This window comes from Cricetulus griseus (genome assembly GCF_003668045.3).
Source record: "Cricetulus griseus strain 17A/GY chromosome 1 unlocalized genomic scaffold, alternate assembly CriGri-PICRH-1.0 chr1_1, whole genome shotgun sequence".
Taxonomy (NCBI): Eukaryota; Metazoa; Chordata; class Mammalia; order Rodentia; family Cricetidae; genus Cricetulus; species Cricetulus griseus.
The window spans coordinates 188,266,419-188,290,129 of NW_023276807.1; the positions used below are offsets into that span (position 1 = coordinate 188,266,419).

General features: G+C 46.7%; 1 protein-coding gene across 1 annotated transcript in view; it reads left to right on the top strand.

The window, feature by feature from the left end:
• Positions 1–1,377: 1,377 nt before the first annotated feature.
• Positions 1,378–23,711, top strand: part of Sh3bp5 (SH3 domain binding protein 5) — a 65,574-nt gene continuing 43,240 nt past the window's right edge. The window contains exons 1-2 of the mRNA XM_027389524.2: positions 1,378–1,655; positions 3,278–3,340. Of these exons, the coding sequence (XP_027245325.1) occupies positions 1,509–1,655; positions 3,278–3,340 (210 nt within the window). The 5' untranslated portion in view covers positions 1,378–1,508. The remainder of the gene's footprint in view (positions 1,656–3,277; positions 3,341–23,711) is intronic.

Consider the following 23,711-nt stretch of genomic DNA (forward strand, 5'->3'; position numbering starts at 1 on the left):
GAAAGGGGGGTCAAGCTCTTCCAGGGGGCAAATTGAAGCAGGGGAGGGGGTGTGATACAAGTCAGATTCTCTGGCGCTGACTCTGAAGAAGGCCACCACATGAAAAGGATGGCAGACAGCCCCTAGGGTTGTGCCTGGCCTTGTCTGTTAGCAAGGAAGGGGGATCCTCAGACTGAATTTAGCCAACACTGACTTTGGAAGCCATTCTTCCTCAGAGCCTGCAGAAGAAGCAAAACATGGCTGAAATGCAATTTAGCCTGTGAGACTCCAAGTAGATACCAACCAGTGGGTCTGACCCTAAACGGCCATCTTGTTCCAGCCTTATCATGGCACACCAAAAGCCACTACATCTTTAGCAAAGAATTTCAAATCATCTCTCCCAGCAACGAACAGTTGTGATCTTTTCAGAAATAAACCTAGGCCACACACCAGCACCTTCTATATCAGACAGGAGTGCGACCTTGCCTGAGTGACCCCTTTGCTTTGCTTCTGGAAAAAACCCAGCGGCAACGACTTTTGTAAGGCGGCTCCCAGAAACTCCTTTCCCACGCAAAGCTGTCCTCCAAACTCCGTGTGATGGGCACAGCTTCCCTCTACAAAGTGTTCTATAAAGATCTACAAAGAGTCCCTCTCAGGGCATCTGACCAGGTACTTTCTGACCTTACAGTGACTCTGGCACCTGCAACTACACAGCGAAACCACCTGTACTGTTAGCCCTTTTGTGATGATGCCCAGTTTGCCAGGCAAGCTCAGTTCCTTGTTTGAGGTTGGGCCGGAAAACCACATGGTTCCTACACTGGCCAAGTGTATCCACCAGCAGGCAGTGTGATCTCTAAAAAGCCTACCCAGTCCATGAGATTTCCCTGCTCCACAGGCTCTTGGTACTTCCTGGATATCCAGATAGACCCTAGGAGAGCATGCCTTTGCTTGCTGAGCTCTGCCCGCCGTGCTCCAGACTGTGTACGTCCATTTGTTGGCTGGCTGGCTATCCTCTCTACCCGCTGTACACAGGGAAACTGTTGAGTTTCCTTTCGTGGGAAACAAGATCCCCATGTTGACCCCAGAAACAATTCTACCCAGGCTTCCAAAGGTAGCTTCGGAGGATGGAAATCACCTGAACTTTCCTTCCGTGCCCTGGTTGGCTTCACTGGAGGCAGGAGGAAGCTCGCTTAAAGCAGGCGGCCCACGCGCGGGCTGGCGAGCCACTGGGCGGCGCCTCTCCTAGTGGTCACGGCAGGGACGCCAGGGCACTGAGCTTTTTGTGACAGAGCATCGGGTGACGGGCTGACTATCCGGCGGCCGGGGCGAAGCGGGAGCGGTGCGCTGCGGGACACTGCAGACAGGGGGCGGCCGCGCCCACTTCCTCCGCCGCTCCGCACCCGCCGGCGGCGCACCGGGGTGGCAGCGCTGCGCGCCCAGACCTACACGGCTGCGGCGAGGCGGCCCTCCGCGCACTCGGATCCCATCGCGCACTTTGGGACCCGGCTGCGGAGCGTTCGGCTGCCCTCATGGACGCGGTGCTGAAGCGGAACCGCTCTGAAGAGCCGGCGGAGGTCCCGCCGCCCGCCCGGGAGGTGGAGGAGAAAGAGGAGGAGGAAGAAGAGAGGATGGAGCAGGGCCTGGAGGAGGAGGAAGAGGTGGACCCCCGGATCCAGGTAGGACGCGTGAGAGGAGCCCACAGCCCCACCTCACCAGGAGTGCCACGGAAGTCGGCGTCTAAGCGGACACACGCTCTGCATCCCGGCGTGTCCGCGGTCGCGGGGTGGAGGCCTCTTAGGTCCAGGAGCTGCACTGAGGTTTGGGAATACCCCCATTTCACGGCTCCCCACGGGAGGCTGCAGTGCCGGCGTGGACGCGGCCTGATTGTTTCGGGGATCCCTGCAGACCTTCGGCCCAACCCGAGGGTCCTTGCAACAGAACCAGCGGTTCAGGCGGATTGCAACAAAGGGAAAAGGGGGCGGGAGCCCCCGAGCGGAGTCGGGGTACCTTGGCGCGGCTCTCAGTGCCCTGAGCATTGATTGCACAGTCTCCGGGTTTCGGAACAGCATTATCCCGGCCGCGTGGACGCGGATACCGTGGTGGGAGAGTGGGGCCGGGTGGTTGTCTCCTGCCTCTGCGGCGTGGGCTGCACCGGTGCCCGGCGCCGCCGCGCGAGCCCTCACCTGCGGAGGTGCCTGCCTGGCTTCAGCTGCCTTCCTCTTTTGGTTCATTGTCAACACACAGAGGGCTTCGTTGTCTACGTGTTGCACTTGGCCTGGAACTGTTTAAAACCCTGCTTTTCCTTGAGGTCGGGTATGAACACCAACTAGGGACAGCTGATACGTAAAGCAGACGCGTGGAGACACAGAAGAGAACGGGCCTGGCTTTCTGTGCCTCCATTTCCAGAAGAGATGGTTAAAAAACAATTTCCAAGCGAGATCCAGGAGTGACAGCTTAACCTCTTCACCCTCCTTAGCTCAGCAAATTCCTTTCCATGACCCATTTTTATTTCCTTTCCATATATCTTTTTTTTAATTGCTATTAAGCATGTTCTGCAATTTCTGGATCGGTAATTGGTTTTAAGTGCACAGAAAAAAAACCTTGTTTTTAATTCAGTGGTTACGTTTTAAATTCATTGTTTTGTCAAATTAACACATTAAAGATCAGTGAGAAAACCTTCTCATTAGCTACTCTGTTAATTCAGACCATGGGTTTGGACCAGGGAATCTTGTGGTTTTGGCGTATGTTAGCAAGACCCTTTGTTAGCAGAGTAGAGATGAGTTAGTTAACTTGATGTTGGCTACTTCTTACAAAATGTCAGATTGTAAATGTTTAAAAAGAGCAGGATTAAAGCTAGTTAACCAACAACATCCCCCATCAGGTAGGGTGAATAATGGGCAATTAGGGGGAAAAATCATCTCTTTAAAGGGAAAGAAAGACCCACTGATGAGTTAATGCTAGAAGTCTGTCTTTGGCTTGCCTGGCTCACTGGGGTTGTGATTTGGCTTGGCCTCCAAAGTTGTTGTTTAAAGTTGAGGGTGCTGTTTTGACTGGATAACTTACTGTTTGCAACAGCTGAGTTCACCTGAGGGGGAGGGGGATGACCTTTCAGGGAAAGAAAAGGACAGGTTAGAAGGTTTTAGAAGTGCCAAATGCTTTGTCTTTAAGCAAAGCCTCAGCTGTTTTCTTTAAGAATGAAATGACTTTCAGCACTCAGGGGTGATTTTTCCAGTTGTAGACTGTGTTACTCTAGAAACAAAAGGCATATCCTTCAAATCTCTCTCCGTCTTTTCATCAGGGAGAACTGGAGAAGTTAAATCAATCCACGGATGACATCAACAGACAGGAGACTGAACTTGAGGTACGGAGAGCTGGGCCACTGTTCTTGGGTGAAATAGTGTCAGTCACCTTTGACACTGGGCTGGTGAATTTTGTTTTAATAGCTGGAAGTTGACTGCAGGAGGCCCCTGCTTGAATGCTCAGCACCAGCAGCGTGTGCCTGACAATAAAATACACCCGAGTCCAGGCTGAGGGCGGATGCATGTGGATCCAATTTCATGTGTTGTTTTTCATTTTGGAGATTCCATTGGGGCTGCAATCAAGGACTGAGCAGAGTATTAAGCAATGCTTATACCCCAGATATCCCTGTGTCTGGAAAAGCTAAAAGAATTTCGGTTTAGCAGAAGTCCTTAATGGAGAAGAATGAGTGAGCTCACGTCTTTTCTCTGTTTTATTTAGGGTGGCCTCTCCCATTCATGCTTGGAACCGTTAAGGTTTGCTCAGACTTAAGCCAGATAGTTTATCTTCCCATGCTAATAATGTGCCCCCCTTTCTACTTCCTTGCCCATTTCTTTATTGTCTACTTGTATAGAATATAATTATCTTAATGGTAGCAAAAAGCTGTTTGGGCTGGGAAGGGCTTTCCTGCCAGGGAAATCTTGGGAGATAAGATCTTGAATTTGAGGATTTTCCAGCTTTCCTGTAAACAAGTTAGGGTTCTTGTAGTTACCCATTTCTAGTAGTAGTTGGGGTTACTGGCCAAAGTGTGGAGGGCCTGCCAAGAGCTGTTGTGAGATCCAATTTCTACAGCAAAAATAGCAAGCAGTGCCTAAGGAGAACACAGAGAACACCAGGCCTTGCAGAGCGAGGGTGTCGGGGATAAGAAAGTACTTTGCTAGCAGCCTGCTTTCTGATAGCACAGCCTTGGAGATAACAGACACGTATGTGACAGGCAGTGTGTGTTAAAGTGTCTCTGGGCTGTGTGAAGGCTCATCCATCACTAATTTCCATCTGATCTATGTAAGGAGTGGGCAAACTTTGTGAAGTCAGGCAATTGAACTCTCAGAATCTCAGATTTCTAAAGCATTAAACAAACAAACAAAAGTAACTTTTACCATTTTTAAAGAGCAATAACACAAATCAGAGGGTTTCCCTAAGCTTTCATTTGGTCCCATTACAACAGCCCAGAGCTAAACAGTTGGCTATGGAAGCCAAAACCAAAACAGCAATGACAGAAATATTCTCAAGTAGTCTTGGCTGATTTCAAAGTTCAGTATGTAGTGGAAGATGGCTCTGAACTCTGGATCATTCACCCTTCATCCCATAGTACTGGGGTTACAGGGCTGCACCACTATACCCTGATACCCGAACCTTTAATTTCTGAATCCCAAATGTACATAAACAAGTTAGAAATAATTCTGTCTTTTTTTTTGTTTTGAGCAAAAGTTTTGGCTTGTTTATGTTTGCAGTATCGGAATGAAGTTCAGGGCCTTAAGCATGCTGGACAAGCATTCTACTACTGATGGACTTTTGAGACCAGGGATGAACAGAAGTCAGGAACAGCTGGCTAGGCATAGCATGCATTCTTGCAATTCCAACACCTGGGAAGCAGAGGCAAGGAGGATCAGGAGTTGAAGGTCACATAGCTACAAGCAAGTTTGAGGCACATGAGACCCTGTCTTGGGAAGGAAGGGAGAAGGAAGGGGGAGGGAAAAGAAGGGAAAGAAAGGGAAAGGAAGGAGAGAGAGAGAGAGAGAGAGAGAGAGAGAGAGAGAGAGAGAGGAAGAGAGGGGGAGAGAGAGAGACAGACCATTGAGGCAGAGGCAGAAAGCTAGGGATGGCAAGGGGGTGGTCTGGCTTTCTGTTTCCGTTTCCAAGAGAGATTAATAGATAGCCTTGTTTGTCTGTCCCTTTGCTTGCTTCACCACTGCTGGTCACCATTCTTGGTAATGAACAAGATAGTCCCATAGCCCCATAGCTCATTCTCCATGGCAACTGCCTAATGAGGGTTAGGTTGGTTCATTTGTTGAACTCTTTTTAGTCCTCACTTCTGAATTCCACAGATTTGGTGTGTCACAGGAAGCCACTGAACAGGTGTTTCCTGCCAGGCTCTGGAGCACACTTGGAGCCCTGGTGTATTAGAGACAGAGGTTATAGAATGAATCTCTTTCTATATAGAAAGGGTGTTTACTAGAATAGTTTACAGGCTGTGGCCCAGCTACTCCAACAATGGCTGTCTACCAATGGAAGGTTCAAGAATCCAGGAGTTGCTCAGTCCACATTGCTGGATGTCTCAGCTTGTCTTCAGCATATGTCAGAATTCTAAAGAAGTAGACTCTAATACTAGTGAAGGAATGGACTTGCCAGTGAGTGACAGCAAGTTAGCAAAGAGCTTCCATCTTCCATGTCCTTTACATAGGCTGCCAGCAGAAGGTGTGGCCCATATTAAATACAGGTAGATCTTCCCACCCCAGAATGCCAGGATTAAAAGTGAGTCTTCCCACTTTACATGGTTTAATTTAGAAAAAAATTCCTCACTGGTGTACCCAGCTGCTTGGGTTTTAGTAACTTCCAGATGTAATCAGTTGACAACCAGGAATTCAGACCTGAGTGCTGTGAGCTGCAGGGTTTGACAGGGTAACCTGGCTGGATTGTGTTGCTGGGTGGCCTTTGTCTGGTATAGTTACAACCAGGACCAACTCAGAAGTATTATACAAGCCACAGAGGCAATTTAAAAACTCCCTATTTACTGCATTAAAAATTACAAAAGATGGCCTGGCAGTGGTGGTGCATGCTTTTAATCTCAGCACTTGGGAGACAGAGGCAGGTGGATCTCTGAGGCCAGCCTGGTGTACAGATCGAGTTCCAGGACTCCAGGCTACACAGAGAAACCCTGTCTCAAAACAACAACAACAACAATTACAAAAGACATAGGGGAAATTAATTGTAATGTATTTTGTTTCACCCACAATATTCACAGTAGTATAAATTCAACAGGAAGTCACTATAACAATAACTTGGGGGTTGGCAGTTGGCTCAGAAGATGAATACTGCCTAACATGCCCAAGGCCCTGGGTTCAATCTTGGGGGGCAGCTGTATATGAGCCTTTCATTGGTGGTGCTGTTGAGGATGGAAGCTGGGACCCCAAACAAGCTAAGGAAGCACTCTTCTTCCATACTGTAACCCCAGCAGCTAGAGATGTTTGTGTGCTTTGTCTCAAAATTGGTGCAGAGCTTTCACTTTGAGCACATTCCCTTTATAGCCTACTATGTTTGAGAACTCAGTAGCTATATGCAGTCCTGGGATGCACAGGGCTGGAAGTGTTTCCTATCAAATTCCTAATCATATCGCTCGAGTCTGGTGTCGAGAACCATGTATGATGTGAAGCCCTGGCCTCCAGCTTTGTGTCAGGAACTGGCATGGATGAACCATACAAAGCCTTGCCCTCAATGAGTTTCCATTTTGTTGAGCTGGGTAACTGTTTTATATACAGCAGGGGAGTGCCATGCTGCAGACTCCGGGACAAGCATCCATGAACAAGATCAGCAGTTGCATGTGGGGCTGGGGTATATGTCAAAAGACGTGGGTAGCCAGGCATGCTTTGTTATCCTAGCACTTGGGAGGTACCCTCAGTTACATGGTGAGTTTGAGGCCAGCCTGGGCTACATGAGACTGTATACAAAATCAAAATGTACTGGAGAGATTGGAACAGCAGGATTACTGTGAGTTCAAGAGCCGGGGGCTATGGTATGAGACCCTGTCTCAAATAGAAGAAAAAAAAATGGGTAAATTCTCAAAGGTCAGGCATTTGACTAGCTGATGGACGTCTCACTGGAGGTCCCAAAGAGTCTACCTGTATTTTCCTGTGAACAGGTTCAGTATTTACTAACTTAGTGATCACAGCTGTGGCTAAGAGTGGGCTCCACATTAAGTGGGCTACCATACCTCCAGCATGGTAGCTCATGCCTATAGTCCTAGCACTTGGGAGGCTGAATCATGATTTTAATTTTGTCCCTAGCCTGTTGATCCCAGTACTGGAGAGGTGGGGACCCATCGGGTGTTCAGGGTCAGCCCAGGTTCTATTTTAACAAAAACAAAGATACCTATTCTGCCAGGCAGGGAGCTACAGACCTATAATCCCAGCTCCCACTTAGACAGTGGAGGCAGAAAGATAGCAAGATCTACCTAGATTATAGGGAGAGTTCAAGGCTAGCCCAGAAACCAGCTGGGACCTTGACTCGGAGCATGTAAAGGGTTGGGGATCGGAGCATGTAAAGGGTTGGGGATGTGACTCAGTGGTAGATCACTTTTCTAGTGTGTGGTAGACCCTGGTTGCAATCACTAGAGCCCACCCCACCATTAAAAAATCAAATATACCTGTCCAATATATATTATTGATTCACTGACATTCAATAACCAATGCTCATTTATTTCCCATTTTTCCATATCTTCTATTTCAACATGTTAGCTATCACTATGGCATTATGGTGTTTATTGGCATTGTCTTTGTGTGTGTGTGCGCGCGCGTGCATGTGTGCTCGTGTATGTGTGCTCGTGTTCTACTGTGTGCAGAGCTTCCCTTTAATCATCCATCACCTTAGCAAACAGCTTCACTGCCTCAAGCCAAAATTCCTGTCCACAAGCTTTAATCTATGGGTACCATTATTTCTGGCTGCCAGGGGAGTTCTCTCAGCAGTTTTTGTCACATGTAGGGTGTTCACCACTGAGGCACCCAATGACTGTAGCCGATATCTGAATACATTACTGGCTTTCCATTACTGTGATAAAATGTACAAGATAATCAACTTGCAAAAAGGAAGAAGCCCACAGTTTTGGAAGTCTCAGTCTTTGGTTGACCTCAGCACGCCTGGAACTGTTGTGAAGTATATTGTGGTGGGAATGTGTGGTAGGAATTCGTTAGGCATTGCCTTAACGTAAAAAACAAAACAAAACACCAACCACAATTGACCCTAACTTCTGGCGTCTCCAAAGTGCTAAAATTAAAGGAGTGTGCCACCGCACCTACCTGGATATCATTACTATTTAAAAAAACAAAAAGCTTTTTTTAGTTTTTTTGAGACAGGTCTCACCATATAGCTCTAGCTGTCCTGGAACTCACTCTGGAGACCAATCTGGCCTCAAACACACAGAGATCCACCTGCTTCTGCCTCCTCAGTGCTAGGATTAAAAGTGTGCACCACTGTGTCAGGCCCTTTAAAAAGTATTATTATTTTTATGTGAGTGGTGTGTGTGTGTGTGTGTACAAGTGCCATGGATTGCATGTGGAGACAACTTTGTGTAGCTTGGCAGCAAGCACCTTTAACTGCTGAACCAGATTGCTGTCTGTCCCCTCTCATTTCAAATATTTGTTAAAACAGATGAGATACAAAATTTCTAAGTATAATTAGAGCCAAGATTTACAGTAATTACAATAATGCCTGTATGTTTACATATACATGTGTATAAAAAAAAAACCTTTAAAAAAACTGTTTTCAGCATTTCTCCTTCATGTTCTGGAAGGAGGCTGTCCTAGGGCTGTGGAGTGGATGGAGGGAGCAGGAGGTGAAGGTCCTGGGCACCTGCTAGTTAGTCATTCAGCTCCTGGGCTGTTGTCAACAGCTGGCTCTCCTCCCCTTCCCCCCACCCCCTGTCCCCTTTGGCTGGGAGGTAGAAGCCTGGCCTTGTGAATGTTTATCTACTTCCCTTGCTCTCAGATGAGAATATGCAGTCTTGCAAGGTGGCTTGAAATTAAATCACTGGAGTCCCTCCAACTTGCATAAGGCCTGCACCCAAAACCTATCTTTTCCTCCTCCAGGAACAAGCAAACATTTCACTTAGGAAAACAAAAAACAAAAATAACAGCTATGTTTTGAGCTTGGGAACTCAGGGATAGGAGGGGAAAGGGGGCTGATCAGCGATAGCCTGACTGCTGTCCCTAATGGTTTATCAGCACAAGTCAGAAGAGAATAATACCTTCACTAAAGGGCAGTGCTGTCACAGCCTACCAGTTTCTCCTCTGTATGTAGACATGGTGGGCACTAGGCCAGGAAGGTCCTGGGAAGCAGCCTGGTGCTCCAAAGAAAGCCCTAGAGAGCATTTGAAATAACTGACTGAGAGAAGACCAATAACTGTGTCTTGATTTAGGTACCAGATTCTAGGCCTGGTGGCAGGTCAGCTGGGCTGGGTGAAGCCTGCCTGTGTTCTTTCTCCACATGAGGTCTGGTTGAAATGAGTATCACCTCATCCCTGAGGTTTTTGTGCCGCAGAAGACTGAACACATCCAGTGGGGTGGACTGGAGTCCTGTTTAGACACCAGGGCTGCAGTGATTGACAGGACATGAGACCAGTGTCTGCTGTCACAGGTTGCCATCTCTTGGATGGAAGCGTGTACTCAAGTAGAGTGAGAGAGATTCCAAAAGAGAGCCGCACAGGAGCCTCTGATGGGATGGAGACCCTCAACTCAAGGCCTAAAGAACTCAGGTCATCTTGATGTATTAACCCTCTAGAGCACCTAGAGACGGCAGAGGAAGAGAGCTAATGTGACACGTGGCCTGTGTGAGGACTGTTGCGGAAGGTCACTGCTTTTGTTTTATCGTTAGCTGCAACAACAGAAGCCTGTTGTCTCACGGAGCAGGAGGCCAGAAGTCCAAGGCTGGGCTCCCTTCCAGCTTGCACATGGCTGCTTCTGGCCACATCTTCTCATCAGGAAGAAAGCAACAGCTGTCTGGTTTTCTCCTTGTGAGAACACTGATCTGTGTGCTGGGCCCTGTCCATGTGGCCTCACTTGTGTCGCCACTTACAGGCCCCATTTCTAAATAAGTGAACGGGACCCAGTGCCTCAAGTCAGCCTGCAGTCAGCAGTGTTTACTGTTTTCATTTTTCTCAGTGGAGCACTGATGAGGCTTTGAGAAAGGGCTAAGACCTTACTAGAGAAACAGGTCATACTGCTGGGTCTATTTGTATTTGGAGTTAAGAGGTTTAGAATGGAGTCTGCCTCTCTTACTGGGCATGTTAGCAGCTGGCCGGTTGTATACAGACGATGTGTCTCTGGAAAACCTCCACTGGGCCTGCTGCTCTCCACCTGTTACTGTGTGTGTGTGTGTGTGTGTGTGTGTGTGTGTGTGTGTATTATGCTGAGCTACATCTCCAAGCCTACTCTTTAATTTTTTAATTTCAAGCCAGGATTTCATAAGCTGTGCTGCCCGGAAGGCCTCAAGTTCCCTCTGTAGCCAAGCCAGGCCTTCAGCTTCCAGTCCTCCTGCCTCAGCCTTTGGTATAGCTGTGATGACAGGTCTGTGCCACCATGTCCCTTAGAATAATGGTGCTCAGGTCTTGTGTTTCATCTATGCCCTGCCTTAACTTGACCATCATTGGGATCAGGTGAAGAAGGAATCATTTGACTTGTGTGGATCGAATGGCTTTGAATCCCATATTCCCCACTTACTAGCTGTGGGCCCTGGAGCAGGTCGTTTGATGTGTGAGCCTCAGTTTCTTCATTTGTAAGATAACTATGTGGAAACTTTGCTGTGAGATAAGCCCAGAGCTGTGGAAAAGGGAGCAGATGGCCAGGAAAGACCATGGCTTTGGTGTCAGATGATCTGATGACTTTGGAGAGTCCTTGGTACCTTAAAGCTCCAGTCTCATCTGTGACTGTAGGGAGGTGATGATTCTTGTCCAAGTCCTCAGGTGGCTTGGGGAGTGAGAGGAGGTGCTGGGTGAGTGGTTACTTTGAGGGTCATACAGGTTGGAGGGCTTATTAAGTGTTAGATGAGAGGAGGGCTGAGACCTGCTGGATGCTGGACAAAAAAGACTCTGGTGAGTTGTCCATCTAGGCTAGGCTGGCCACAGGGTCTAGTGATGGCTCTGTTGCCCTCCCCTAGCTACTTCCATGACCCCTTTTGGTCAGAGAGATGATACCAGTGGAGGAGCCAGACAGAGGGCTTGTACTGGCCAGGATTAGGCAAGATGACCTTTGCAATCATGAGGTTAGCAGGGCTTTGTGCTGAGGCCATCTATCTGCTGGGTCACAGAAATAGCTTGGTGGGTGTGGTGATGCATGCCTATAATCCCAGAGCTCCAGAGAAAGCAGAATCGTCAAGGCAGTTCTAGGCCTACGTGGACTACCTGAGAACCTGTCTCAAAAGGAATAACATAGCTAGCAGAAATGAGCTTGGTGCCCTGAGTGAGCTCTGGGTACACTTTCTCCTGGAGTTTGCTCATAGGTACCCAGCAGATGAATGCATGACAGCAAATGGACCCATTATGGCTGTGTGACCATAGATTGTAACACAATGCACTGGGTCTCATTTCAGTGATGGTAATGGTATTGCTACCGATTGTCTGATCAAGGAGAGGGCTGCAGCATGGTGGGGAATCCCAGGAAGCGCTCTCTGTCTATTCTAGAATGTATCTTTAATAATGACTAACAATATGAGCACCTGCTGTGTGCCAGAGTCTGTTAAGCATCGAGTCAAAACAATTTTATGACATTTTTTCCCCTCAGTTTCACAGGTGACAAAACCAATGCAAGTGTCATGCCTGTAATTCCAGCCCTTGGGTGGCTGAGATGAGAGGAGGGTTGTGAGTTCAAGGCCAACCTAGGCTATATAGAAAGATCCTATTTCAAAGAACCACAAACAACCACTACCTCCAAATCAACCAGCCAACCATAGAAGCTGAGTGTCTTCTCTATGACAGCTCTGAGCACTGTGCTGTTCTTAGGATAACCTTGAGGAGAGCTGTTACTGTCCTTGATAAAATATAAGCTGTGTTCTCCTTTCCTTTCCCACAATCTGTGCACTTATGAAGGTGTTATCTCATGAAAGTATAATGGTCTGCCATCTTTTAATATGTTTATAATTTAAAATTTGAGACATAGTCTCCCTATGTAGCCCTGGCTGGCCTGGAACTCATGACCCTATGTGTACACCACTACAGAGGCCTATGTTAACATTTTCAGACTGGCCTTTTCTGGTATGTCTGGGGAGAGGAGACAGGTCTTACATAACCCAGGCTGTCCTCAAACTCCTGATCCTCCTGCCTCCATCACACAGCTCTGGGATCACAGCTGTGTACTACTATACCCAGCTGTCAGTGGCCTTTAGTATTAAAAAGAGGTGATGAGTGGCCATGGGCAAATGGGTACATTTTGGAAACACTAGGTAATAAAAGTGTATGTTGGGGCTGTAGCAAAGGCTCACTAGTTAAGAGCACTTGCTACTCTTTTAAAAGACCAGAGTTTGGTTCCCAGTACCCACCATGGTCATCTTACAACCACATGTAATTTCAGCTTCATGTGATCAGTGCCCTCTTCTGGCCTCTGAAAGTACCTCCCCAACAGCATATATTCACAAGACACATACACATAAAAACCAAAACTATACTTAAGGTATATACAATAAAAGAATGTGCATGTGAGAGGGAAAAAAGGTCTACTTACAGTATTCCTACTGTGGGCTGAACAATGTGCACTGATCACTGCCAATTAGGGCTAAGTAAATTCAGAATTTGACAGTGAGTCTTCTGAACTGGACATGGTAGCTCTTGCCTGCAATCCCAGCACCTCGAGCCTTAGGCAGGGAGGATAAGGAGCTCAAAGCAACCTCAGCTACATAAGGTCCTGTCACTAAGGTGATGTTGGCAAGTCTTTTTTAGTAATTTGACAATGCTGTGGCATTTTCTTCCTGTGTTTGTTTTTGTTATGTTCTGTAGAAATATCAGTTCACAATGGAGTTTATCAAATCTGTCATGTTTGGGAAGCATAGTTCCAAAACATAAGACTGCACTCAGGTGGCATCACTGGTTATTGCTGCTGCTGCAAAGGCTGGTGCCTTTATTTTCCATTTCTTGGTGCTTCTCTCAATTATTTTCAGTAACTACATTTCATCATCTTAAGCAGGGGGCTGGGGGAAGAAGCAAAATCTATTATAAAAAGATGCTTTCTATGCCAAAGAAATTAATTTCTCCTTTTTCCCCTGAGACAGAGTTTCTCTGGTATCCCTGGATATCCTGGAGCTCACTCTGTAAACCAGACTGACCTCGAACTCAGAGATCCACCTACCTCAGCCTCCCGAGTGCTAGGATTAAAGCCATGCATCACCACTTCCAGGCAAGAAATTTCCATGAAAGGAATTTTAGAAACCATAAACATTGTTGGGAAATCTTAGGATTGATAGTTCTGCCTTAATTGTAAATAAACCCCAATGTTGGGTGGGTTGCTAGTGTTGTCAGCTTGACTCAAATCAGAGTCACTTGGGAAGAGGGACCTCTGTGGAGGAATTTTCCCCATCAGATTGGCCTGTGGTACATTTGCTTGATTGATGACTGTGGTGCCACCCTGGGCAGGTGGTCCTGGGTTGTGTAAGAAAGCAGACTGAGCAAGCCATTAAGCAGAATTCCTTCATGTTTCTACTTCAGTCCCTGCTTTGGTTTCTCTCCATGATGAACTGTAGCTGTAAGATGAATTAAATTGTTTCTTCCCTAACCTGTTTTTGGTCGCAGTGTTGTTATAGCAACAGAAAGCAAAGCAAACTAGAACAGGATTGCTTGGTGAATCACTGCATCATTATGCTCATTGTAGTGATTCATGGGGAAATGAAGAAGGGCTGAAAAGCATTTTAGGATGGTCTGTAACCAAGAAGCCTTCATTTATGTGGTTGATGGAAAGCAATAGAAAACACAGAAAATAGTAAGAGTATTTAAATAGTCTAATTTAGTTTCTGCTTGTATTTGAGTATTTGAATACCTCTATTCCATCTCTATTTTGGAAACATCCTCCTATAGCTCAGGCTAGGATTATAGGTGTTCTGTTTGCCCCACCCCAAACTTGGTCTCTTGAGCTAGGTCTCACAGACTGACTTGGAACTCAAGATCCTCCTTCCTCTGCCTCCCAAACGTTGGGCAACAGGTGTGTAGCACCATGCCCAGTTTCTGAGTCATTTCTGAATGGACAAAGGGTTGTGGGCACAGGTAGGATAAAGTCTTGTATAAAAGGTTCAAGACTTGCACAAATCCATTCATTATAGCCACGGTAGCAAATGATACAGTCTGGGCTTTGGCTAAAATATAAAAATTACAGTCTTGGGTCCTCAGCTGGGACCCATCATTGGGTCACACATGCCTGCCATTGTAGCACAAGCTGATTTGTACAGCCATGTGACTGTATCCCAGGTTCATCCTCGGTCACAGCCCTGAATCCTGGCAGTTGACAGATTCAGCATTGTCTTCAGGTTTAAGAATGATCAAATTGACAGAACGCTCTGGTCCCCATGGACTGTAACCTTTTAATACTGAACCATGATTTCTTTTTCCTTCTCAGCATTTATTGTGGGGACATTTAACATAGTGCATGTGTGTTTTGGCTGGGTGTATTAAACATCTCTCTAACCTCAGTCTTTGGCCTCAGTCCCAGTTCCCTTTGCTCAGCCCTTTTTCTGGACTTCCTCATTCTTTCCATGGATGTTCCTAGCAGTAAGAATGGATGGTGCCCCTCACCCCAGTGGACTTTTACTAAGTGTCACAGAAATCTGCAAAGCAACTCTTAGAGAGCTTGGTGAATCAGCCCCTTTCATTTCCTTACGAGAAGACGGAAAATTTTTGTTCTATTCTTGTCTGAGTTTTCCTTTGCTGTGTTTTGCTGGATTATCTAAGAGATACTTATGTTTGCACTGACTGAAATTAACTGCAAGCAGGCAGACAATGAAAGGAATATCCGCTGTTTGTTACAACCATGGCCAAACCCACTTAGTGGGACTGCTGTCATTGTTTGGCATCAAACCCAGCCAAAGTGTGATGAATGGGTTCTCTTGGCTTTGTATACCCCACTTCTGTGGCCAGCAGGCGGAAGGGCTCTGGTTGTTGTGATAGATTTGAAGCCATAGATTGAATGTCTGTCTCTTTGGGTTTTGACTTTTTTGTTTGTTTTGTTTTGTTTTGTTTGAGAGAAGAGATGGTGGTGGTGGTGGTGGTGGTGGTGCTCTTTCTGGCTGCACCTGACACCTTTGGAGTTGACAGCAGCCATTTATTTAGGCTGCGGTTTGTGAATCAGGATTTGGAGAGGAGGCAATGAGGCTCAGTTGGCCTGTCCTTGCATGAGGACTCTCTTGCAGTTACAGCCAGGTAGTGGTTGGAGCTGTGGCCATCTGAGGGTATGGTGACTTCCACAATGGCCCACTCAGGTGCCTGGAAGGTTGTTAGCCCTTGGCTGGGAGTTAAGCTAGTGGGTTTTGTTGTTGTTGTTGTTGTTGTTGTTTGTTTGTTTTTCAAGACAGGGTTTCTCTGTGAAACAGTCCTGGCTGTCCTGAACTCACTTTGTGGACCAGGCTGGCCTTGAACTCACAAGCGATCTGCCTGCCTCTGCCTTCTGGGTGTTGGGATTAAAGGTGTGCCCCACCACCACCCGGCAAAGCTATTGGTTTTAACTAGAGCATTGGCAAGCACCTTTCCAATATGGTGGTCTCATATTCTCTGACTTTTTAGGATGTGTGGCATCTCCCAGAGTGCTGGTCTCAAGATGACCACATGGAAACTTGACCATTTTTTTTGTTTGTTTGTTTTTGTCTAATCCTTTGAACTTTCAGCGTGGTGCTTATGTGTTTTCTTGATCTAAGCACAGACAGACCTAACTCCACATTCCTCCTAATGGGAGCAGTGCTGAAGAATTCTTGGTCATGTTTAGAAACTACCATACTCATGGTGGCCACAGAGACACAGCAACTCTCCTTTCCTGTGGGGGACAGACTTCACAAGCAGCCACATGTCGCCATGTTTTTTTGAGAGGTCCTTTAATGTTTAACCACCCAGCAAAACAAGGACTTTGGTTAGAACTCATTGTAACCTGAGGTGGGCCAGCCATACAAAGGGAGAGGGAGCAATGTTAGCAGTCTTGATTGGACATAGGGGGGTATTGCTGCTTTGCCATTTCTTACAAATTCTGCTATATGAGCCTGTGAGATGGTGCAGTAGGTAAGGGCACTTGTCAAGCCCAACAGCTTGAGTTGGATCCCTGGGTCCCACATGGCAGGAGAGAACCAACTCCTACAAGTTGGTGCATCTTCTCTTGCTGGCTGCTGGAGAAATCAAATCCCAGTGTTGAGTCCATCTGCTAGAAACTGGATCTGTTTCCCCAGCTGGAACTTAATCAAGAAGCTGCACTGTAACACTGTGAAACTTGGAATCAAAAACCGCCTAGGAGAGTTCCGGTCTGGAAACAAGAAGAAAGGAACTGCGTGGTCGTCATGGTAGAGGCTGCCATTTGCTGCTCAGGAGAGCTGCCTTCATTGTGCAGCCTCTAAAGACTGATTTACTTGCCAGGCAGTGGTGGTGCACACACCTGTAATCCCAGCACTTCGGAGGCAAAGGCAGGCAGATCTGTGAGGTCAAGGCCAGCCTGGTCTACAAAGAGTTCCAGATCAGTCTCCAGAGCTACACAGAGAAACCCTGTCTTAAAACAATAACAGCAAAAAGATTGATTTACTTTATTTTTTTTTTAATATAGGGTCTCATTATATAGTCCTGGCTGGCCTGGAATTCCCCTTGTAGACAAGACTGGTCTTGAACTCACAAAGATCCATCCACCTGCCTCTACCTCCCAAGCACTGGGATTCAAGGTGTGTGTCACCATGCCCCGCTTTTTACTTTTATTTTAAATTATGTGTGAGTCTGTGTATTGGGGAGGGGGGTTATGCATATGAGTGACTTAGAAGCCAGGAGATATCAGAGCCTATAGAATTAGAGTTACAGGTGACTGTGAATTGTGACATAGGTCCTGGGAAACAAACTCAGGTCCTCTTAACCCCCTAGCATCTTCACAGCCATGAGTTGTTTGTTTTAGCTATTATGAATTTAATTTTCTTCTCTTTCAGATGCAGAAGTCAATACCTATCTGGCAAGGGCTGTTAATGATTAAATGGTATTCATACAATGCCTGGCATGGTCCGTGGCATGTAATATTGAGCCAGGGCCAGTCCTGCCCTTACCTTTTCTTGTTGACTAACCTACATACAAATCGTATTTAGTGAGAGCTTACTATAAGTTAAGTATGTGTCTAGGTGATCTTGGTCTCTTGAGGATGTAGATCAGAAACAGGCACTGAGAGGGTAGGTCCGTCCTCCCAGGTCACAAGCCAGTAGAGGCAGAGCCAAGACTTAACATGCAGGATCTGAACCTGCTTTAATGGTTTGGGAGTACATGTTTGGGGGTGTGGAGGAGGTCCCTGAGATTCCTGTTGACTGGTGAAATGAAAAGAGCACTGGTCTAGAAGCGGGGTTTTCGATCTCGTCCTTGTTGGGTACAAACCTGGTTTCCTCATCTGTGACATGGAAGCATCCGCGTTAACTGTTGGCAGAGTCCTTTCCAACTCTCCCATTTGGTGGCCATGGGATTTCAGTTTTAGGCTAGCCACATGCTGTTTGCATTACAAAGCACCTGTAGTCTTGACACACTGGAAAATTCAAAAGCTTTGTGGTCAGTCTGTGCCACAACAGATTAAACCTTAATGTAGTTTAATTTTTTTTTTTGCAGAGCCGAGGGCCTCATGCATTCAAGGCAAGTCTATACTACTGATATACTCAGCCTTTATATAATTTTTATTTTCAGATATAGTTTCAGTAAGTTGATCAGGCTGGCCTTAAACTTGCAGTCTTTTGGCCTCAGCCTCCCAGGTAGCTGAGATTTTAGTCTTTGTACCACAAGATCTGACAAAACTTAAGTTTTGTTGAAACAGTACTTGACAAGTTTTTCAAGGGCCCAGAGAAGTAAGGTTGAAAGGCCTCTGTCTTCGAACCCCGTTCTCTTTCCAGAAGCAGACACAGTCTTTCACAGCTGCCTCTGGTGTATCTGTAGAGTGGTGATGGTGGAGTTTCTGCAATGGCCCTTTGCACTGTTTGTTCTGTGCTCCCTTTTCCTTCCACGCTGATAGCGCTGGTGAGGAGGGCAACAGACTGAAAGCCAGCAGAAGTGAGTCAGCTCAGCTTGCCTGGAATGCTGTGGTGGGTGGATGCATGCTGCGGGCGGTGACAGTGCCAGATTGATCTCAGAGCTTCTCCAGGCTGGGCTGTGAACTTGCCCTGATGTCCTGGTTCTCAACTTGCTTCTTATAAACTGGACCTTGTATTTGGAACGGCTTGACTGGTGGTTGAAACACTACCTGGTTAATGTGCACATCAGCTGTATGTCTGAAATTTAATGACCCAGATTTGTTTCTAAGCACAGGTCTCAAAGTAGAAATAGTTAAACCTCTTGGCCTAAGCATAGAAACCATCTGCTTGTGGTTGAATTCAGTGAAGCTGCACAGCTTTAGCGACTCTGCCTCCTCGTACTTAAAGAATCCTGTGGGTTCAAGATTGTTTGTGTGTGGCTGATGTACAAAAGACTCACAGGTCCTGTCAGTCTCTCCAACTGTGTGCCCTGGCCTGAGCCCATAGCGTGGCCATCACTATTGTCCCTCCTTAGGGGTATGCCTAACTGACCCCTGCATTGGGTGCTTGCAGAGGCCGAGTGAGGAGTTTCTTTGTCTGGGGAGCTTTGGGCTTTGGGTGTTGAAATATTCCTTCCTGGTGGCTTTAGCCCTATTTTGTGGCTTGGTCCTATAGCATTGATAACAGAGGTGAACTCAAAGGGAGCAATTTCCTAACTAAGGGGCTTTCTGTAGAATCACTGTCCCATGTTATTAAAAACAAGTCAAGGCTGTGAAAGATGAGACTAAAGAGTTGAGATCCTTTTCCTTTTTCTTTTCTCAGTGTGATCTGGGCTGGTCTTCAACCCACACTTCTCTCCCCTCAGCCTCCCCAGTGCCGGGATTATCGGTGTGTGCCCCCAGACTTAAGTGAGACAGTCGACGAGTGTACACAGTCACAGATTGGATCAGTAGCAATGGGTCAGGGTTAATGTTCTCATTTTGGTCCCTGCACTATCATACAAGGCTATGATTGCATCTTTAGAAAATGTATACCAAATGTTCACATCTCCACTTTACCCTCATTTTTTCCAAATCTGAAATTATTCTAGAATGAAAAGCTTTTTTAAAGCCTTTCTTCCTGGGGTCTGGAGAGATGGCTCAACAGTTAAGAGCACTGACTGCTCTTCCAGAAGACCTGGGTTCAATTCGCAGCAACCACATGGCAGCTCACAACTGTCTGTAACTCCAAGATCTGACACCCTCACCCAGACACATGCAAGCAAAACACCAATGCACATAAAATAAAAATAAATTTAAAACATAAAAACAAACCCTAAAGCCTTTCTTCCCATTCCAATTTTGACTTGGCTGCATGTTCAAAGGGAGGCTGTGGTTTTCTGTATGGGCTAGGTCCTCATCTGCTTGTGTGGAAGCTAGTCAAATTAGACTTAACTAGAGCCCTTCTGCATGGAGGGCATGGATTCTGCCAAGGCCTAAAATGTCTCTAAAGCCCCCCCCCTTTTAGTTATAGGGGGAACCTGTGCTGGCCTCTATTTTTTCTTCCTGTTGGTTAAGAACCAGAATGTGCCCTGTGATGCCATGTAAGGGTTGGGTTAAGGAGAAGAATCTGGCCTGGACACCACAGCTGGCCGGAGCCTGGCACTCGCCCATGTTTAGACACACCTCTGTGCTTGCTGCACTGTCCACTCAAAGTTCTTGAAGCTCATGGAGGTCATTTCTGGGACCTGAGGGAGGGAAGATTGTTGGATCTTCCAGGGAGACCCTGGATTTCCCGGAGATCTTGGTTTATGCCTGCTGTCCTCTCACAGTTAGCTACCATGTCCCTCATCCTTCAAAGGTGTCCTCCAACTGACACATTCCATGACCACATTACTCTGAGTCGCAAGCAAGAGGCCAAGAGCACTGCTCCTCTGTCACCTCTTGCTCTTCTCTGTACTTGGGTTCTTGATTGTCCTGTCTTTCCTTCTGGTTTTCTGTGTTCTGGACTCTGGAAGGGGCTTGTATCAGAAACATGGCATCAGGGTTCCCTGTTGTGCTGGGGACAGTCCTCAAGGAGGGAACCAGCAGGATTGGCAGGCCCTCAAGTCTCCACTATTAAAGTCAGGGCTTAAAATGTAGAACGAATGTGACCAGGGGATGGGGCTGTGATAGCACAGTGACCCGGAGATTTTCCTGGCAAAGGATTTTGTATTTTTTCCCTCTCCCTGTTCATTTCTTCTGTGACTGTGGGGCCCTTCTAGCCAAGGTGTCCTTGTCCCGTGTCTTCAGCACATGGAGTGGGACCTATGAGGAGGTCGGGAGTGTTGTAGACTACACAGGGCTGGCTCCAGCCTCTGCTGCTCTTCACTCTGTCTCTTGTGCCCTCATGCTTGGCTCAGCCTTTCTGGCTTGTTTTTCCCAGCCTTGCTCTACCCTGGCACAGTCAGTCAGCTTCCAACCCTGCTGTGGGATTCTTAAGGTAGAAACTGTCCTGGCTCCCCTTGTTACAGGGCTGTGGGGTGTGGACTGAGAGAAAATCCGATAGACAGTGGCAATAGAGTTCCTGGGATAGGACTATGCTGTCCAAAATGGCAGCCACTAGCCATGTGCAGTTGTTGAAGCTAGAGCTTAAGTTAATTAAAATCTGTTCCTTTAGCCACCTGTGATATGGTTCCAGCCTCTCAGCCTTTCAGATAGTTCTCTCAGCTAGCAGTGAGCACTTACCTGCCCCTCCAAACATGGCTCAAGTGCTTTCCTTGTGTGTCTTAGGAGCTTTCACAAGCTCTCAAGGACTGGAATGGACAGCTTAAGAAAGCACAGTTGGCAGTGAGCTTACTTTAAACAGCCTCAGTACCCCACCACCGACCGGCCAGTAAGCCAGAATGTTTCCATGTTACCTTTTGTCATGATTCTGGAACCACCATTCTAGTTCATCCCTAACACTGGGTAACCTCTTGCTGGCACCATTTCTGTCTGCCATGTCTTAGGACTATCTGTACTACTTGTTTTAAATTGTTTTTTAAACTGGTGATTATTTTTACTTCACCTTGCCCCAAAAGGAAGCTTCATTACTATACATGAGCAACCATCCAAGAAATGGCAAAGAAAAAAAAAAAAAACCAAAAAACTTTTTTTTTTTTTTTTTTCCACTTCCACTTCAAGACAGGGTTTCTCTGTCTATGCTTGGCTGTTCTGGAACTCGCTCTGTAGACCAGGTTGGCCTCAGATTCAGCGATTCATCTGCCTCTGCCTGCTAAATGTTGAGATGAAAGGCATGCACCACTGCAAATTTTTAAAAAGCAAACTTTAAGAAAAAAAGCCTAATTTGGAGTAGAAGTTGGTTGTGGTGGCACACATCTGTAATCCCATCACTTTCGAGATTGAGGCAGGGAAATTGCTGAGTTTGAGGCTAGCCTAGGCCTGCCTCAAAAAAATGGATAAGAATAAAAATACCAAGCCAAGCCAGCAGACAGTAATAGTAATATGGGCTGGGGACATAGCTCAGTTGTACAGCATTTGTCCTGTATGTGTGAGCCCTGGCTTCTGTCCCTACCACAGGACATTCAAAATAAATGACATGCCCGTAGAAGAGTGACAGTGTGGTGACTCTCAGATGACACTTGCCAGATTCCATCAGGTCTCTCCCTCGGGCAGACACTGTATCAGTCCCCTTAAGATGAACCCAAAGACGTAATGGCACCCGACAGTGTGCCCCTCTGTAGAAGTTGGGAAGGTGTAAAAGCATTTCAAGGAGGAGCAGCTACCCTCTTACTCAGTACCATGCTGTCTCCTTGGTTCCAGATGTACCTTTACAGAGCCAGTCCGAGTGTAATGGCTGTGATGTGGTACCACGCAGCACACTTGAAGCTTTGGGGGCTTGGGCCACTTTTAATCTCTAAGAATCATTGAGTATCCTAAAGAGTTTGTGAAGCCCCAACTATATGCCATATATACTGGAAATTAAAGGTGGTTGTTCTTGTTGTTTTGAGACAGGGTCTCACTGTGTAGCCCCCTAGCTGGCCTGGAATTCACTTTGCAGACCAGGCTGAGCTTGAACTCAGAGATCTGCCTTGCCTCTGCCTCTGAGTACTGGTGTTACAGGTGTATGCCACCATGCCTGGCTTTTCATTATTTCTCTCATATGTTTAGGGAGTAGAAATCCAAATTGCATCTCATTACAGTGGAAGTGTTTGTTTCTTGTCTATATTCTATTTCTTGCAATGCCAGAAGCCACATGGCTTCTGGAAAAATCTAGGGGACACTCATGAGAGGATGAAGGTGAGAAGGCAAAGAAATGCAGCCAGTGAGATAGTTCAGTGACTAAAGACACTTGTTACACCAACACTGATGACTTTCAAGTCATTTGGTCCCTGGAGCCAATGTATTGGTGAAAAGAGAGAACCAACTGCACAGTCACCTCTGACCGCCATGTGAAGCCACACACATATAAACATACACACTAAATAATTTTTAATAACGTCATTTTATTTTATGTGCATTGGTATTTTGCCTGCATGTATGCCTGTTTGAGCATGCCGGTCCCCTGGAACCTGAGTTACAGACAATTGTGAGCTGTCATATGGGTGCTGGGAATTAAACCCAGGTCCTCTGGACGAGCAGCCAGTAGTGCTCTTAACCACTGAGCCATCTCTCCAACCCCTACTAAATAATTTTTTAAGAAGGAAAAAGTCGAGTCCTACTTTATTATGAAAATGGATTCCAACATCAGGCTCCTGGAGAGGTCTCGGGGACTTCCCAGTGGATTCTGCAGACCATGCTTGGGGTTGGGGGTGGGACCACTAGTGACCACTGCATGCTGGGCTGGAAGGTTCACTGTATAGCGTGAGATACCTACCATGCAGCCTCAGAGAGATCATGTCACCTGGCTCCAGCTGTCTTATCAGCATGCTGGGGCTGTAGTTCCTGTTGAGCCTGTCTTACAGGGCCATTTCCAGGCTCAGCCTATGCCACTGAAGCCTCTCTCCCCAAACCAAAGCTGTGTATTTATAAACGGCATCACCAAGGAGCCATTGCCTTTGAAGTACGTGTCCTGTCACCCCTGATATGTAGGACAGTTATTTTTAAAAATCTGACTTCCTGTCTTTATGCCACTGGCTCTGGGGACACACCTCCGTGAAACCATCCATTATTCTGTTTACAAGCAAGGTGCCTGAGGCTTGGCTAAGTCAATTGGCCAGAAAACAGGGACTTGTCCCCAGTATAGTGACACTGACACCCTGTTTCTAAGGCACACTGGCCCTGAGTAGCTTAGCTGGAGTTCTTATCTGATGTGGGCCTGTGTTTTTGACACACTGACACATTCAAACAAAGAGATTGCTACTGTCAGCGATTCCCTGCTTAAATAAATTACCCTCCACATGAGTCACATAAGCTTAGAAGATATAAAGACACCACCCGGGGAACCAGTTTAGAACTCCTTGGAGTGCAGATTTTTAAATTAACTGGGTGTGGTGGCACACACCTATAATGCCAACACTTACAGGTGGAGGCAGGAGGATTATGAGTTCCAGGCCATCCTGGGCTACATAGGAAGCC